The sequence below is a fragment of the Microcaecilia unicolor genome, chromosome 11, assembly GCF_901765095.1.
Source record: "Microcaecilia unicolor chromosome 11, aMicUni1.1, whole genome shotgun sequence".
NCBI classification, from domain to species: Eukaryota; Metazoa; Chordata; class Amphibia; order Gymnophiona; family Siphonopidae; genus Microcaecilia; species Microcaecilia unicolor.
The window spans coordinates 35566223-35582914 of NC_044041.1; the positions used below are offsets into that span (position 1 = coordinate 35566223).

General features: G+C 42.6%; 1 protein-coding gene across 1 annotated transcript in view; it reads right to left on the reverse strand.

Moving 5' to 3' along the window:
• IFT81 (intraflagellar transport 81) overlaps nucleotides 1–16692 on the reverse strand; it is a 133859-nt gene that overhangs the window by 89292 nt on the left and 27875 nt on the right. Inside the window, exon 4 of the mRNA XM_030218881.1 lies at nucleotides 12550–12730. Within this exon, the coding sequence (XP_030074741.1) occupies nucleotides 12550–12730 (181 nt within the window). The remainder of the gene's footprint in view (nucleotides 1–12549; nucleotides 12731–16692) is intronic.

Sequence of the window (16692 nt, forward strand, 5' to 3'; positions counted from 1 at the left end):
TTCTCTGCCATCGCATCTGCCTAAGCCAACTGCAAACCAAAACAGGAGCCAGAAAAAACAACAGTAAACTGTCACAGAGAGAAAACAGAAGATGTCTTGCTCGTTTAAAGAGAAAGTAAAGTGCAGAGAACCAAAATCAAAGCTTGACTTTTTTTTTTTTTTCTCATGGCTGCCTCTCCCTGCCTCAAAAGCTCTTCCCCTGAAGAGCTTGAGGAAACTGCCTTTCTGTGCTGAGATTTCCTCTTTTTTTTGTTTGCTTTTTTTGTTTTTACTCAAGCACAGCTTAAAAAAATACCAGGGAGGACATGAGGGGGAGGGACCCGGCCACCCAAGTTTGACACCCCCGAGGCGCTAAGAGACCCCCAAGGGCCTCTGCCTCTAAACAACAGGGGGTTTTTTCTTTTGTTTTTTTAATATATCCGGATGCACAGAAGAAATAAATTCACCCAAACCAAGATATTAAAACCAACTAAAAGAATTACAGCAAGAAATAGAAATAATATAAAGAATATAATATAACACAAATATAATATAAAGAATGAGACTAAAAGGCTCACCATCTTCCACCTGCTGGAGACTGAGATGACTGGATCTTTCTCTTGTTGCCAAGGGCTCTTATTGGCGCTCTCTCTAGAGTCACAGTTTTTTTTTCTCAGTCTCCACCTGCTGGAAGGCGTGCACAACCCATCAGTCACATTCTGGGCCAGTCCAGAGGGACGCTAAGGAAGATGCACTTAAGCTTGAAGACTGGAGTGAGGAGTTTAACTAAGGAGTAGTACTCACTGGGACAGAAGTAGAAGCACAGATATGCCTACCCATAGGACAACATACCACAGCCAAAGCAGTTGAAGCTACCTTCCGCCTTAACTTTCCTCTTCACCACTTGATAGGAAAACACAGTTAAACTACCTGACACACCAAAATGACAACAAAGTGGCACAACCCTCTTTGGTCTTGTGGCTGCAGTCGCAGCATAGGAAGGCTCCAGATATCGGCAGCCAGTGATGATGTCACGGTAGGGGGTGTGGCTACCCGCCACTGTTTCATTTTTTCTGATTTTGTTTTCTAGATACAGTGCCTAGTACCACTGCATTTTACATCCACTGCTATTTCCAGCCAGAGGCTATGAGAGATTTGAAAAAAATAGATTATACTTGCAGTTTTTTAATCTCTACCTTGGGGATGTAGTGAGATATACTGCCCATACCTGTTTGAATGCTTAAGGCCTGCATTGTCGAACTAAGGCCTATGAACCAAACCCTGACTAGGACAGAAACCGACTGTCATGGTTGTTACAAGACTTTCTACAGCAATGGATTGACATTCCAAGGTACATCTGTGTTTTCTCTCTCTGGTGTGAAACCTACAGAGTGAGATTTACACTGCCACTGGTATGTGATAATCTTTGCTGTCCATCTCTTGTAAGGCACCAGTAGTACCAGCTCTCATAAGGAAGGCCATCACCAAAACCAGGGGTCTCATATCATCTGCACAGGCATTCCTATGCCCGGCTAATGACAATTACCATCTGGTTAGATCAGTGATCCTAGTGGACCAAAGCTTTACTATCCACTGTCCACAACGCACACTTTGTGCCAGCAGTCTGTCTGCCCAGCTCATCCAGAGAACTGTTGTACACGAGATACGATATGCACTATTTGAGGGACACTGACTGACAGGAGGAGACTCTATTCAAGGAGTTAAAGAGCTACCCAGGCGGGTAGCCTGTTAAAATGAGAGAGAGACACCTTTCTCTGATGGGTGTTATTTCACGAGCCAACACGTAGGTCTGACAGTGGGTCCTTCAAGCTGATCTGCATCCCATAACCCATCCCACCCCCCTACCCCACTAATGAAGATGGCCGCTGTCTAGTCAGTCACGTAGGCACATGGCTCCCGGGATACTAGTTGGAATTCGATTGGAAATTGGACTTCTTATAACCACCAAACCTTGGCCTGAACCGGGATAAATTGTGTATATTGGCCATCCTCGTTGACCGATCCCAGCCTTGACCTACTGGCCATCCTCGCTGATCGATCCCAGCCTTGACCTACTGGCCTGGCACTACTCCAGCCTATTCACAATACCCGAGCTCTCACCTTACATAACCATCAGTGCTACGATTCCGATGGCCGCGTGGTTTGCTGTGGATAACTAACGGGCGGCAGTAGTGCCAGCAAACTCACTAAACACTGTGGTGGACTGGCCAGTGATGGCCCAACGGTAACTGAGCTTCAGCCACGACACCACCAACACCAACACCAGACTAACACTGCTTTGGCCTACTCACGGCAACCAGTCTCTCCCCTGCATCGCCGGCTGTGCAGTGTTGCCAACGGCCACACAGCACATTGTGGAAATATAACCGGCGACGACCCAGCAACAGCTGGGCTAAAACAGCATTTGTACGTCCACATGGTACGCTATAGAAAACTAACCAGCGGCATCAATACCAACAAACATTTATCTCACCGTGGAAAACTAACTGGCGACAGCCCAACGGCGACAGGGGTTCAAGAACGGCTGCACCATCACCAAACTTACGCTTCTCTGGCCTATTCACGGCAACCAGTCTCCCCCTTTGCATCGCCATCTGCGCAGTGGTGCCAACAGCCACGTGTAGCGCCGTAGAGATCTAACTGGCGGCGGCCCTGTGGTAGCTGGCCAAAAACAGCGGCTACACCAACACCACAGAACCGGCGTTAGGCGTGAGCAGAAATGATCTCACCTGGCACAGGCATTGGACTCCCAGATTGCTCGTTTACCCCAACCAGAGTCCAGCGAAAAATAAAGAATTGACCAGGGGATCCTTGCCTCCTCAGGCCTAGAGGCCCTGCACTTCTTGCACATAGTTGCTCCACGCGGGTGCATTCTGCCCACATGGCAGTACCTCCACAGCCGATAACGCCGAAATGTAAGACCGACGCAGATCCAAGTGAATGATCCGTCAGCCGTCTCCATACGACTGATCCCTTAACGTTTGAAGCATACTTCACCATCCTGCTATTAACGGTCTGTCAAGAAGGAGCTCGAGGGGAAGGGAGAACTACACAGGTTTTATCACCTGATCTATTCAATACTGTTGTGCTCAACCTTGCCTCTGCTCCTGTTTATTTTGTTCTTCCCTACTTCTCTCAAGACAAATCTAAAGTATCCTGATTGTATACAATGCAATATATTGAAGTATATTCTTATGTGTATAGTCTGATGCTTTATTATACTGCTAAATGTTTCTATATAATATATATGCTTTAATGTGTATGTTCTGATGTTATATTGCATTGCTGAACACTCATAATTGCTATATATGCTGCTGAATGTTTATATCTTGACACGGTTTCCAGCTCAGGCGATTGTGTAGAATTGATGCTATATATTGCACTATATCTTGACACGATCCCTAGTCTCGTGTCCCTGCTACACCGAATTTATACATTTATTGTGCTTCTTGACAGTTTCATCACTTAATTTATTGTCTCTACTGCCCTCCTCCCTTCCTCTAACTCACTCATCCCCCTTTCAACCATAACATCACACCAACATGTTCCCCCTAAAAATACTCATCATCGATTCATTTACGATCATCCATGCAACACACACCTCCACCCCCTCGGAATTCAATGTTATACCAGTCCTCCATCACCACAAAAAAACAACCAAGCCAAACACGTCCCCACGTACCATCAACAACCAAAGAAACCAACCTCCACACAGACAGACATCGCTTAAAACAGAAACAAACTCAACTAAACCCAAAACATCTATAACAAGACAACTCATCAATATCCACCCTTCAACCCTAACAGAAGATCCACACCTAACCATCTGTGTAGGATAAATCAAGCAAGATCAGCAGTTAACAAAACTGAAATCCTTACAGACTGGATTCAGGCAGACAACCTTGACCTCTTACTCATCACAGAAACCTGGATCCATGACCCAAAAGACCCCATAGTACTCAATCTATGCCCCCCTGGCTATAAAATCTTAAACTGGACCAGAAAGGAGAAGAGACGTGGGGGCATAGCGCTCATCTACAAATCAAGTTTCTCCGCTGAACCCACTTCTGAAACCACTGCACCACAGCTTGAAATTGCTTCAATCAAACTTAAAAGTCCTGTGTTATGTGACCATCTAACCTGTATCATTTTTTACAGACCTCCCTCTAACTGGAACGACAGCCAATCCACCTTCATGGATTTTATATCAAACGCCTGCCTCAATAATTCCAATGTATTATTAATTGGGGACTTAAACCTACATTTAAAGGATCCCAACTCTGCCTACACTGTCGAATGTAAGGATCTTTGTAACCTTGGCCTCCCTCCTATACAATCTACCCACAACAAAGGTCACTCGCTCAACATCATCTCTTACAAATTCTCTACGGACCAAAACATCTACATTTCTGATATTAACTGGTCTGCTACCCCCTGGTCGGATCATCAGAAAGCGACACTATCCCTCCACAGGCGAATAAAGGGCCAACCTAAAACGCAAGACCCTATAACAATCATCACTAGAGGACGAATTGACAAGGAAAGGTTTTGGCAACAAATGTACAACAACAACAACTGGTCTATACAACCAAACTCAAATTACTTCCTTACTGAATGGGGCAACAGATGCAAACTTATACTGGATGAAATAGCCCCATTATGTACTAAAAATCTACGCAGGCGCAACCTGTCACCGTGGTTTAATTATCTACTAAAACCTCTAAAATCTCAAACCAGAAAACTAGAAAAAGCATGGAGTAAATCAAGAGATAACCACACCTACAACGCATGGAAGCAGTGACACAGGAATTACAAAAATGCCATTAAACGAGCCAAAAGATCCTACAATACACAAATTATATCCTGTGGCACAGACATAAAAAAACAATATCAATTCATAAAGAATCTTCTTAACACCAACCCAGTTACATCATCATCCTCAAATTGCCCATCTGCTAACCAATTGGCCAAACACTTCAGCGACAAAATTACCAATCTTTGCAGTACGATTCCCCAGGCCCATGCAAATTTCGATTCCTTTCTTGACAAATTGGACCCCTACAATAACGAAATTCCAGTCGACTGCTCTTGGACAAATTTCACCCCCCTCACCACTAAAGAAGTGTCTATGGCGATCACCAAACTCTCCAAATCTCACTGCCATCTTGACCCATGTCCCAACTACCTAATGAAAGATGCCCCAGAGCGCTTTATTATAGATCTCACCTCCCACCTTAACTTCCTGCTACAACATGGTTCATTCCATACTGAACATAGCAACATACTACTTACACCTATACCCAAAAACCCCAAGAAACCAGCGAGTGATGTCACCAACTACCACCCTGTCTCCTCCATTCCCCTACTAATTAAATTGATGAAAAACAGGGTGACCTCTCAAATCAACGATACAAAAATTCTCTATTCTACACGAGTCAAAATCGGGTTTCCGTCCAGCTCACAGCACAGAAACCGTCCTACTCACTCTAATATCCAAATTCAAATAGGAAATCTCATTTGGAAACAGCATCCTCCTTCTACAATTCGATTTGTTCAGTGCATTTGACATAGTAAATCATAATATTCTATCCAAACTACTGGACAAACTTGGTATCAGAGGAAATATCATTAATTGGATAAAAGGCTTCATCACCTCAAGATCTTACCAAGTCAAATCAACCTCAACTTTCTCATCTCCCTGGTCACCAAACTGTGGTGTACCTCAAGGATCTCCGTTATCCCTGATACTCTTCAATCTTATGATGATTCCCCTAGCCAAAGCTCTACTCAGGCATGGTCTCAACCCTTTCACTTACGCCGATGACATCACCATATTTATTCCCTCCAAATCTAACAACAGAAATCTCCGACAAAATATCCATGGGCATGAACATCGTAACCTCTTGGGCCAATGCCTTTATGATGAAATTGAACAAAGAGAAAGCACAATGCCTAATCCTCTCCTCTCAACACTCTGCACTCCTCCCAACTAATCTTAACACCTCCGACATCACAATCCCCATCTCTGACAGCCTGAAAATCCTTGGAGTGACATTAGACAACCACCTCTCGCTTGAAAATCATGCTAAATCCACTACAAAGAAAATGTTCAATATGATGTGGATACTCAGACGCGTAAAACCTTATCTCCCCCTGAACACATTCCGGAACCTGGTGCAATCCACGGTACTTACCCATGTCGATTATTGTAATAGTATTTTCTTAGGCTGCAAGGCCCATATCCTGAAAAAACTTCAAACTGCCCAAAATACAGCAGCAAGACTCATTTTTGGCAAATCACGTTTTGAGTGTGGAACACCTCTTCGTGAAAAACTTCATTGGCTCCCTATCAAAGAACGAATCAACTTCAAGGCCCCCACATTAATCCACAAGATTATCCACGGTGAATCACCGGACTATATGCTCAATCTGATTGACCTTCCAACCAGAAACATGTCTGAAACTTCACGTACTTACCTTAACCTACATTATCCCAGTTGCAATGGACAAGTACAAAACCTACTCTGGATCGAATTTCTCCTTCTTAGGCAGCCAACTCTGGAATGCCCTCCCCAGACCTATCCAATCAATCTACGACTATCTACCCTCCGGAAAGCACTGAAAACCCATTTATTCAAGCAAGCCTATCCAAATGACCCAGACTAATCTTATGAACCCATCTACCCAATACATACCCAGGCGACTACGTCATTGACCCAGAATATATCTCCCATCCTACTCCCCTCTCCACTGCCTATCTCTACCTATGTATCCCTTTTATTATTCTGTTATACTTAACTTATACCTTCTCTAACAAATTTGCTGTATTCCCTATTACTATGTAAGCCGCATTGAACCTGCTTTGAGTAGGAAAGTGCGGGATACAAATGTAATAAATAAATAAATACTGTCCCCCACTGAAAATATGCTTGGGCAGCATTCAATAGCAAGTCCTAATCCACTTGAGAGTACAACCTTCTGCCAGAACATGTCCACCAAACATGGAAAAGGGTCCCCCTTTCAATTCCACCTCCAACATAAATCAGTGCCCATGCTTGGAAACATGGCTTTTAATCGTACCAGTGTTAGATACCATCGTGAAACAATTTTATAAGCATTTTCTTTCATTAGCACACACACGGAAGCCTTATGTACTTCTCTCACTGAGTCATAAACTTATATCGTTTTAACTCATTACCACAAAACAAATCTATAAATAAGTTGCTGTTTAAGTTTTCCTATAGCTAGCCACAGGTTATTCAAAAGCACAAAATCATCTGAATGTTCCATCAACCAACCCTGAGGTATCATGTAGTGTTTTATCTGCAGATACGGAAATAAGTCATGAAATTACTACTACTACTACTTAACATTGCTAAAGCGCTACTAGGGTTACGCAGTGTTGTACAATTAACACAGAGGGACGGTCCCTGCTCAAGGAGCTTACAATCTAAGAGACAAGTGAACGGACAGTCCGATAGGGGCGGTCAAATTGGGGCAGTCTGGATTTAGTGAATGGTAAGAGTTAGGTGCCGAATGCAGCATTGAAGAGGTGGGTTCTAAGCAAAGACTTCAAGATGGGCAGGGAGAGGGCTTGGCTTAAGGGCTCTGGAAGGTTGTTCCAAGCATAGGGTGAGGCGAGGCAGAATGAGCGGAGCCTGGAGTTGGCGGTGTTGGAGAAGGGTAGAGAGAGGAGGGATTTGTCCTGTGAACGGAGGTTACGGGCGGGAACATAGGGGGAGATGAGAGAGGAGAGGTAGTGAAGGGCAGCAGACTGAATGCATTTGTAGGTAAGAAGGAGAAGCTTGAATTGAATGCGGTATCTGATTGGAAGCCAGTGAAGTGACCTGAGGAGAGGGGTGATATGAGTAAAACGGTTTTGGCGGAATATGAGACGTGCCGCAGAGTTCTGAACAGATTGAAGGGGGATAGGTGGCTAAGTGGGAGGCCAGTGAGGAGTAAGTTGCAGTAGTCAAGGCGAGAGGTAATGAGAGCATGGACGAGAGTTCGGGTGGTGTGTTCGGAGAGGAAAGGGCGAATTTTGCTGATGTTAAAGAGGAAGAAGCGGCAGGTCTTGGCAGTCTGTTGGATATGCGCAGAGGAGAGGGAGGAGTCAAAGATGACTCCGAGGTTGCGGGCAGATGAGACGGGGAGGATGAGGGTGTTATCAACTGAGATAGAAAGTGGAGGAAGAGGAGACGTGGGTTTTGGTGGAAAGACGATGAGCTCGGTCTTGGACATGTTCAGTTTCAGGTGGCAGTTGGACATCCAGGCAGCAATGTCAGATAGGCAGGCTGATACCTTTGCCTGGGTCTCTGCGGTGATGTCTGGTGTGGACAGATATAGCTGGGTATCATCAGCATAGAGATGGTACTGAAAACCATGAGAGGAGATCAGGGCGCCCAGGGAAGAGGTGTAGATTGAGAAGAGAAGGGGTCCAAGGACCGATCCCTGGGGAACACCAACAGATAGGGGGATAGGGGTGGAGGAAGATCCGTGAGAGTGAACTCTGAAGTTGCGGTGGGAGAGATAGGAGGAGAACCAGGAGAGGACAGAGCCTCGGAACCCAAATGAGGACAGTGTGGCAAGAAGTAAGTCATGATTCACAGTGTCAAAAGCGGCGGATAGATCAAGGAGGATGGAGAAGGAGTAGTGGCCTCTGGATTTGGCAAAGAACAGGTCATTACAGACTTTAGAGAGTGCTGTTTCTGTCGAGTGAAGAGGGCGGAAACCGGATTGAAGTGGATCAAGGATGGTATGAGAGGAGAAAAAAATCAAGGCAGCGACTGTGAACGGCACGCTCAAGTATTTTGGAGAGGAAGGGTAGGAGGGAGATGGGGCGGTAATTGGAGGGACAGGTAGGGTCAAGTGATGGTTTTTTGAGGAGAGGTGTGACTACGGCGTGCTTGAAGGTGTCAGGGACATGAAATTGTAGCTGATATTGCTCCTATAACTCCTCAAATAACACCACCTCACCCATATCCAAAGTGATGGAAGCGGGGCAAACCCTTTTGTTCCCAAGTAGAAAAGGAGCCCTGACCCTGTGACCATCAAAAAGTGGGATAAAATTGAATAGGCGCTACACTCTAGCCCTGTGTCCAAGACTGGTCTATAGTGTATGCAATATTTGAAAAAGATGACTCATAAAAGGATTAGAGATTAAGCACTTGGGTGAAGTAGAAATTCAGCCTCCCAGTCTACAAGTTGTCTCACCTAAGAGGCCCAATAATACATAACATGTTGGGAACTGCCATACCACTTAATTGTATGGTTTGATATAATATTGTTTTAGAGAGTCGCGATACTCTTCCCCCCGGCTGGAAATCCCACTGAAGATGAGGGACCAAGACGGCCAGCAACTGAAAAAGAAATCTTGGGAGGACATTCATGTTTATTGCTGCTATACAACCCCACCACGATAACCAACCTTCCTTCCATCACGATAAGTCTGCCCGTATCTGACACAAAATGGTGACATAATTGCAATATTACAAAAGATTCAGATCCTTGGGTATACGACCCCCAAGGTACCAAAAGTCACCTTTGGCCCATGGAAAGGGAAAGCTGTGCTTTAAACGATCCTCCTCATTGGGGTCCAGAGTTATTTCCAAAACTTCCAACTTATCATAATTAACCCTGAACCCTGCCAAGGATCCAAAAATAGAGCATTCCTTCAATAGTAGCAGCAAAGACAACCCAGGGCACTTAACATATAATAGGATGTCATCTGCAAAGAGAGCAATCTCATGCTTGATTCCCCCTTACCGTCAAGCCTACGATATCAGGATTCAGTAAGAATATCCAGAACCTACTTGTTTATTTTATTTTTATTAATTTCCAGAAAACAAATAGCTCATTTACAGTCACAATAAACAAAGATAACAATCAGCTCAATACACAAACCATTAATACTCCCACCCTTCCCCTATCCCTACAAATGTATGAGTCGTTCTAGGACCCATGACAGAACAGCCAACACAGTCGAGAACCCACTAGTCTGATGTGATTTTGGCCCACTTCTCCCTACTAGAGGAAGAGAAGAGTGGACCAGCCTCGAATCATTGAGAAGTTTGGGGCTTCTGATCATCTGCCTATAAGTGGAAAATTCACCAGCACTTGTTGCTGGTTTGTTACATGTGCCAGACCATTTATTCTCCTTTTTTCCCTTTGTTAGAGTGAAAGGAAGGTTTATGTGAATTACTTAGCCTCTTTTGGGCTTGGGAAGCCTTGTGCAGCTCCAATTCTCTTTTGAATTATTATGCATATGAGTGATGCTTAATACTTGGCAAACCTCTTCTTTCCTCCCCACTCTCTTCCACTTGAGAAGGCTATAATGGGAACACTTGCAGATATGTTGCTTGGGCCTCTTTCATGGGGAAAGTTTCAATTAAGATTTACAAAGATACCCAAAAGGTACACTGCAAGAGGCAGCCTCTTCTTGGAATTTTTCTGAGCACTTAGTGGATGAAGTTTGATCCAAGGACTATAGTCAATTGAAGTGGAACGTACTCTAAGCCTTCTTCTGTTCTATACACTCAAGTATTCTCTTTATTGGTAGAAGTGCATATACTAGCAGGAGTTTCAAGTTCCACCCAGTGTCAGGACTTCTTTGCTATACCCCACAGGTTCTGGGCTGATCTGGTATGGATACTAAAGAAGGAGAAATTGTCTTACCTGTCCAGAAGTCTGCCCTCAGTGCTTCCACTTCAAACTGTTCTTTTATTTTCTATTTTACAATTTCTCTGTCTTTACTCATCTGAGTTTAATATATTGCCTGACCCAACTGAAGAACTGTGTGTCCACAGAGTCCAGCAATGCTTTGCTGGTAAAGGTAATGGGTAAATGAACATTTAACCAGTAAAACTGGTGTTTGGACAGCTCCTGATCCAGTTGGGGAACTGTGGATCAGTACAGTACAACAATGCCTTGCTGGTAAAGGTAAATTGATGCATCATTTGACTGGAAGTGTGAACATGAGCATCATTGTTGGTCATTCAAAATATTGAGCATTCTAAGAATGTCTATGCCGTATCTCCTAAGCTGTACCATATAGTGTGTTATTATGAAGGAGGAAAAAGCCTCAACAGACTCCTGAACCTTAGCTCAAGGCTTAACAGTGTTCACCGGAGTTCTATCTGTCATCACCGGCTTAAAAAAACCTCCTCTCCCTATTTTAAGTTCTTTATTGAAAGTCAAAACTTGTACTTATCTTAGCTTTGACTAGACGCTGCTCTTGTGGCAAGAAAAGACTGAGCATCACAAGAGCAGCGTCTAGTCAAAGCTAAGATAAGTACAAGTTTTGACTTTCAATAAAGAACTTAAAATAGGGAGAGGAGGTTTTTTAAGCCGGTGATGACAGATAGAACTCCGGTGAACACTGTTAAGCCTTGAGCTGAGGTTCAGGAGTCTGTTGAGGCTTTTTCCTCCTTCATAACAACACACTATATGGTACAGCTTAGAAGATACGGCATAGATATACTAAGTAACTGATCCTGGGCAATGCTACAATTTTGAATCTATAGGCATTCTAAGAATGCACAGTGCTTTCAAGGGGCAAACCACAAAGAACTACTTTCTCTGTCAGACATAACCATCAGGTTCTGGACTGGTAGGACTAAAGGAAAGAAAATTATCAGGTAAGAGATAATTTCTCCATACCAATTACTTGGAAGAGCAGCAATACACAGACAAAGCAAAGTAAATTCCATCACATATTAAGCTACATTTCCCATCATGCTAATTTTTGGGCAATTTAGCTCAGTCTTAGAATGTTTTTGGTCCTTAATGACAAAGAAAAATGATAATTATGGAAGTCCTCTAGGCAGAATCTCTCTATATAAAAGGCAAAACCAATGTTCTATGAAGCCTCCAGCCGGAAGTGTGAAGGGGGCGAGATATCCGGTTTCCCTATGAGTGTCTGCCCCGCCCTCTCTGTAACACAGTCAGTGAAGGAAAACAGCACAGCACGAAATCAAATCGCTGGCTCTGTAACAGTGAAGGACTCAGAGGGGGGAGGGGAGAGAGGCCAGAGGGCAGGGACACACACACTCCCACATGCACACAGAAGAAAACATTGCTAGCCCCAGAGGGGGGAGGGGAGAGAGGGCAGGGACACACACACTCCCACATGCACACAGAAGAAAACATTGCTAGCCCCCGTTTCATTTGCATCAGAAACGGGGCTTTTTTACTAGTCTTCCCATATTACAGAGATTATCATTTTTGATCTGACAGGTTCCTCCTTCTCATTTAGCTCTGAATTTCAATCAGAACCAGAAAAGTGATTCATCGCCATAAGGCTTCTTTTGCATCAACAGTGATTTTTCTATTTTATACCACCTTTGGCCTCTTCCTTCCGCCACACCTCCCCAGTAACATGCCAACTCCGATTATTTCAGTGACAGTCCTTTAGCAACCTGTGACCATGAGCCCTGAATCCAGCCACCAGGCATTTCCCTTGAGAAATGACCAAAACTCCCTCCCAAACTCAGCAAAAAAATAAAAATAGCACGAGAAATTAAAAAATAAAATAAAATAAAAAATCTTTACCTGTTTATTGGTATCAGCCACTGTATCATCTTGAAGAAACTCAGCAGGAACTTCTAATTTCACTAAAAACCGTGCCAGGTAAGCTCTTTTCTTTAACTCATTAGTCTTCTGAAGGAGCCAGTATAGTACTGGGTGAACTACAGGTTTGCTTCCAACAACTAAACCCTGACGAAAAGTACTCCTAAACAAGAGAAAGGAAAAAAAAGCCACCTTACTTTACATTTTTAAAAAAAATCAAGCTCATCTGACTGGCAGAAAACTCAAATGAGAAGTGGGTGAATAAATTAATAATTTAAAAAAAGAAAATTAAAAATCTGATTTTGTAAAATTTAAATTGGATGTTTTAAAATTCAACAATAAAATACTAACTTTCTCAATCTTGACAACTGTGAAATTTAATTGTAAGTGTATAAAAGATAAAGCTCATTATAAGGAATAGACAACTTAGATCTCCTTCAGTGTACAGAAAGTAATATTGGTTTCTTTCTTTATTTTATTTGTTGCATTTGTACCCCACATTTTCCCACCTATTTGCAGGCTGAATGTGGCTTACATAGTACCGTCAAAGGTGTTTGCTCAAACGGTTGATAAGAAGTACAAGGTTGAAATGTGATCGTATGAGGTATATGTGGAGGGTCGGGAAGGATGAAGATTGCGTGTTGTCCAGTACGATCAAAGTCGTGCTGTATTGCTGGGGGAAGAGGTTTATGTTTACATAGGTTTACATTTTCCAACTTAGGGCCAGATGCACAAAACCTAACGAGCCAGCAACGTGGGTTTTACACTGGTTCTAGCTGATTTAGTGAGCATGGAGTTCTGCGAGACATGCACAAAAGGGTTTTGCAAGCTCTTTTCCTGTCATGGTAGCAGCTAACAAAAATTGTATGCAAAGCTATTGTAATGAAATAATTACTATACAAATGCAAAACGATGCACAGCCGTTTTCCGAGTTGCATTGCTTTGCATGCACATTTGCAGCCTCTACCTTTACTGTGGAAAATTTAACAGGAGGTCTGCAGCTGTCGATCCTGACAGTTCTTCTTTACTGCAAGTAGGAGAAGGGAAGAAACAAGATGTGCCTGAGCAAAGAGATCGCTGACCACGGCAGTGAAGTGTGGAACTAGTAGAACATGCTCACAGGTGGCAAGGACGGCTTCTGCATACTTGAGCCCTGGCATGTTTTTTCATCCAAATGGACCTTTCTGTGACTAGCAGCAGCATCTTCAACAAAATTGTAAAAGACTATCTTTTCCACATGAGAATAGCACAGGGCTGTTTCTTTCCCCCTGGAGGCATGTGCCACTTTTTCCCGGCAGCGGGGAGGCAGGGAGGATGCCAGAGCCCCAATACTGGTCTGCCCGTCAGCCACTGCTCCAACCCTGGAAGCACACCCTCGAGCACACCCCACTTAAGGGTACATCAAAGAGGCAGTGAAAATCAACCATTGATGTAGAGAGGAAAAATCTAAAACACATACCTCTGAGCTTGAAAATGTGCTAAAAAGTCTATTTCTGGTGCACAAAGGAAGGATCTGAGCTTTGCTATGGGCTACAGAAAAAGAAAAATACATATGAAAACAGATATAAAACTAAAAATATATCAAACAAGTAATAGTGAAGGCCCATCTAAAACAGAGAAAAAATTAACCAGAGGAATCTGAATCTATCAGGTCACAAAAGTGGGAACTGTACTGGTGGGACTAAAAAGTCAACTATCATTTCTATACCAACTGAACAAAATTATAATACCCAGATCCGAAAAGAAGTATAGAAAATAATATTTAAGATAAATATGTAATGTAGTTGCAAAAAGGGAGACTTGCAAAAAGCAGAGAGAAATGTGTTAAATTTCAGTTGCCGAGGTGAAACAGTCCATGTAAGCATTATCTGGCCGCCGAATGTGGACGCCATTGCACATATAAAAAAATACATATATATGTACAGATACAGGGGCTGACTAGGGCAATGGGAGGTAGGGAGATAGGGTGGGGATTTGGGCCGGGGTGGAGGGAGGGAGACTCCCCCCCCCCTTCCTTTTTTTTTTTCCTTTTTCCTGCTACTATATATACACAGAAGAGCAGCTATGGCTTTGGGGGGGGGTAGTAGAGTGGAGGGGGAGAAGGGGGCTGGGTAAGAGTAAGGGAGGGAGCAGGAAAGGTGCATTTGGTTGCATGGTTGGCTGGATCTGTTGGCTCCCAACCGCGACACTATGAGCTACATTTGTTAATGGTTGCTGAAGAAATGAATATGTGTGCCTTTGTTAATAAAAAGGTTGGAACATAAAGGGGGGGGAGGGGTTGGAGAAAAAAACTGGATAAGCAGCTCTCGCTATGGTCTTGGGAGGGCCTCAGAATTCAGATCTCCAGGGGTACAGATGGGGGGGGGGGGGAGGTTAGTAATAGAGGAGGGGAGGCTTCAAAGTTGGGGTGGGTTTAAACTCAAGAAGATTACATGGGCACAACATACCTTTTGAGTTGTTGGCCAGCCTGGCTGGTATATAATGTTACTATTTCATGTTTCAAGCTGGGACTATATCGTCGGAATAGGGAAGGGGAGAGGTTGGGTGGAGAGGGGAGAAAATTGAAAAATTTTGATGATGATTATTATTATTATCTTGTTCCTATGAAACATGTTCTGATTTAATTTTTGCAATATTGAACTTGTTGGATATGTTTAACATGCTGAATTATCAATAAAATAGTTGAAACATAAAAAATACATATATATATGAATGCATTAAAGCTGTTTAAAAAAAAAACTGACCAGTAAAAAAAGACCAAATGCAGCTGTGAACGTGGAACTATGAATGTATATGTTTTACACAAATAGTTCCCGATACTATAGGTGATAATAGTATCAAAAATATGGATAAAGTGAAAAACCTATTTAAAAGTTTTTTTTATGTGGGTAAATGAGGCTGGTATCTTTAAATGAAAGTGTTCAACACAAAAGAAGGATAGGTTCCCGTACTGTAAGTGGTAATAGTTAAAATCATGGTTCTATAGGTGGATAATGGTATCAGAAGTATGGATAAAGTGAAAAACGTATTAATTTTTTTTTATGTGGCTGATAGCTTTAAATGAATGTGTTCAACACAAAAGCTTATGGATAGGTTCCCAGTACTGAAAGTGGTAATAGTCAGAATCATGGCTCTATACATACAGAGTAGCTGTACCTCCAAAATAAATCGGACAGCCAAAGAGAAAGCACTGTGAACGCCGTGGCAGAACAGTAAACACAACAGTCCGCCAAAAACTGACACCATATTTAAATACATTACGCATGTGAAGGCAATGAATATGGAAAACAAATTTGAATATGTATAATATGCATACATAGTCCTGATTTTTTAATGCAATTTAAACATAACAAAACTAGGGTCCTGTTTACTAAGCAGCATTAAAGGCACGTTAACGTTTTTAATGCATGTTAACCATGTACGTGCCTACAATATCCCTATAGGCGCCTACATGGTTAGCGCGTGCTAAGTGAAGGCGCGCTAAAAACACTAACGCACCTTAGTAAACAGGGCCCCAAGTAATTTACTTGTACAGCAATAAGGTGATAAGTAGTATTAAAGTATTTAAAGAAAAAAAAATACAAAAACTAAACAAATTTAAAGAAAGCCTTAAACAAAAAAAAAGTACTGCCAGTTTCACGAGCAAAACAGGAGTTTTTCCAGAAAAAGAAAATAGCAAAGAAAATTAAGGCAAAAACAAGATAAGATCTAGAACCAGAATAATCTAAATTAAACAAAGTCAAGCAGTTTCAACAATGGAGCTTAACTCAACAGTTCTAGGAAGGCGGAGAACTGGGATGGAGAAAAGAAAACATATCTAAGAATATCTAACCACACATTTACATGAAAACTGAAGAAAATATATAGCTCCCATCTGTACAACCCCTGGCCTCAGCAGCAAAAATTGTTTGTTTAGAAACATCTGGAAAAAACCCATATATTTTTTTCCCATAAACAAAGCCCATCCATGACAAAAATAAGCCTTCATGACAAGATTCCTCTGTGCTGCTGAAGACAGAAATATTAGCAGAGACGTACATTTCTGGTAATCAGTATCGTGAAAATGTTTCTCGGGTTTTGGATTCTATATCAGTCGATTCAACTGAATCTATCATAATCTTAATT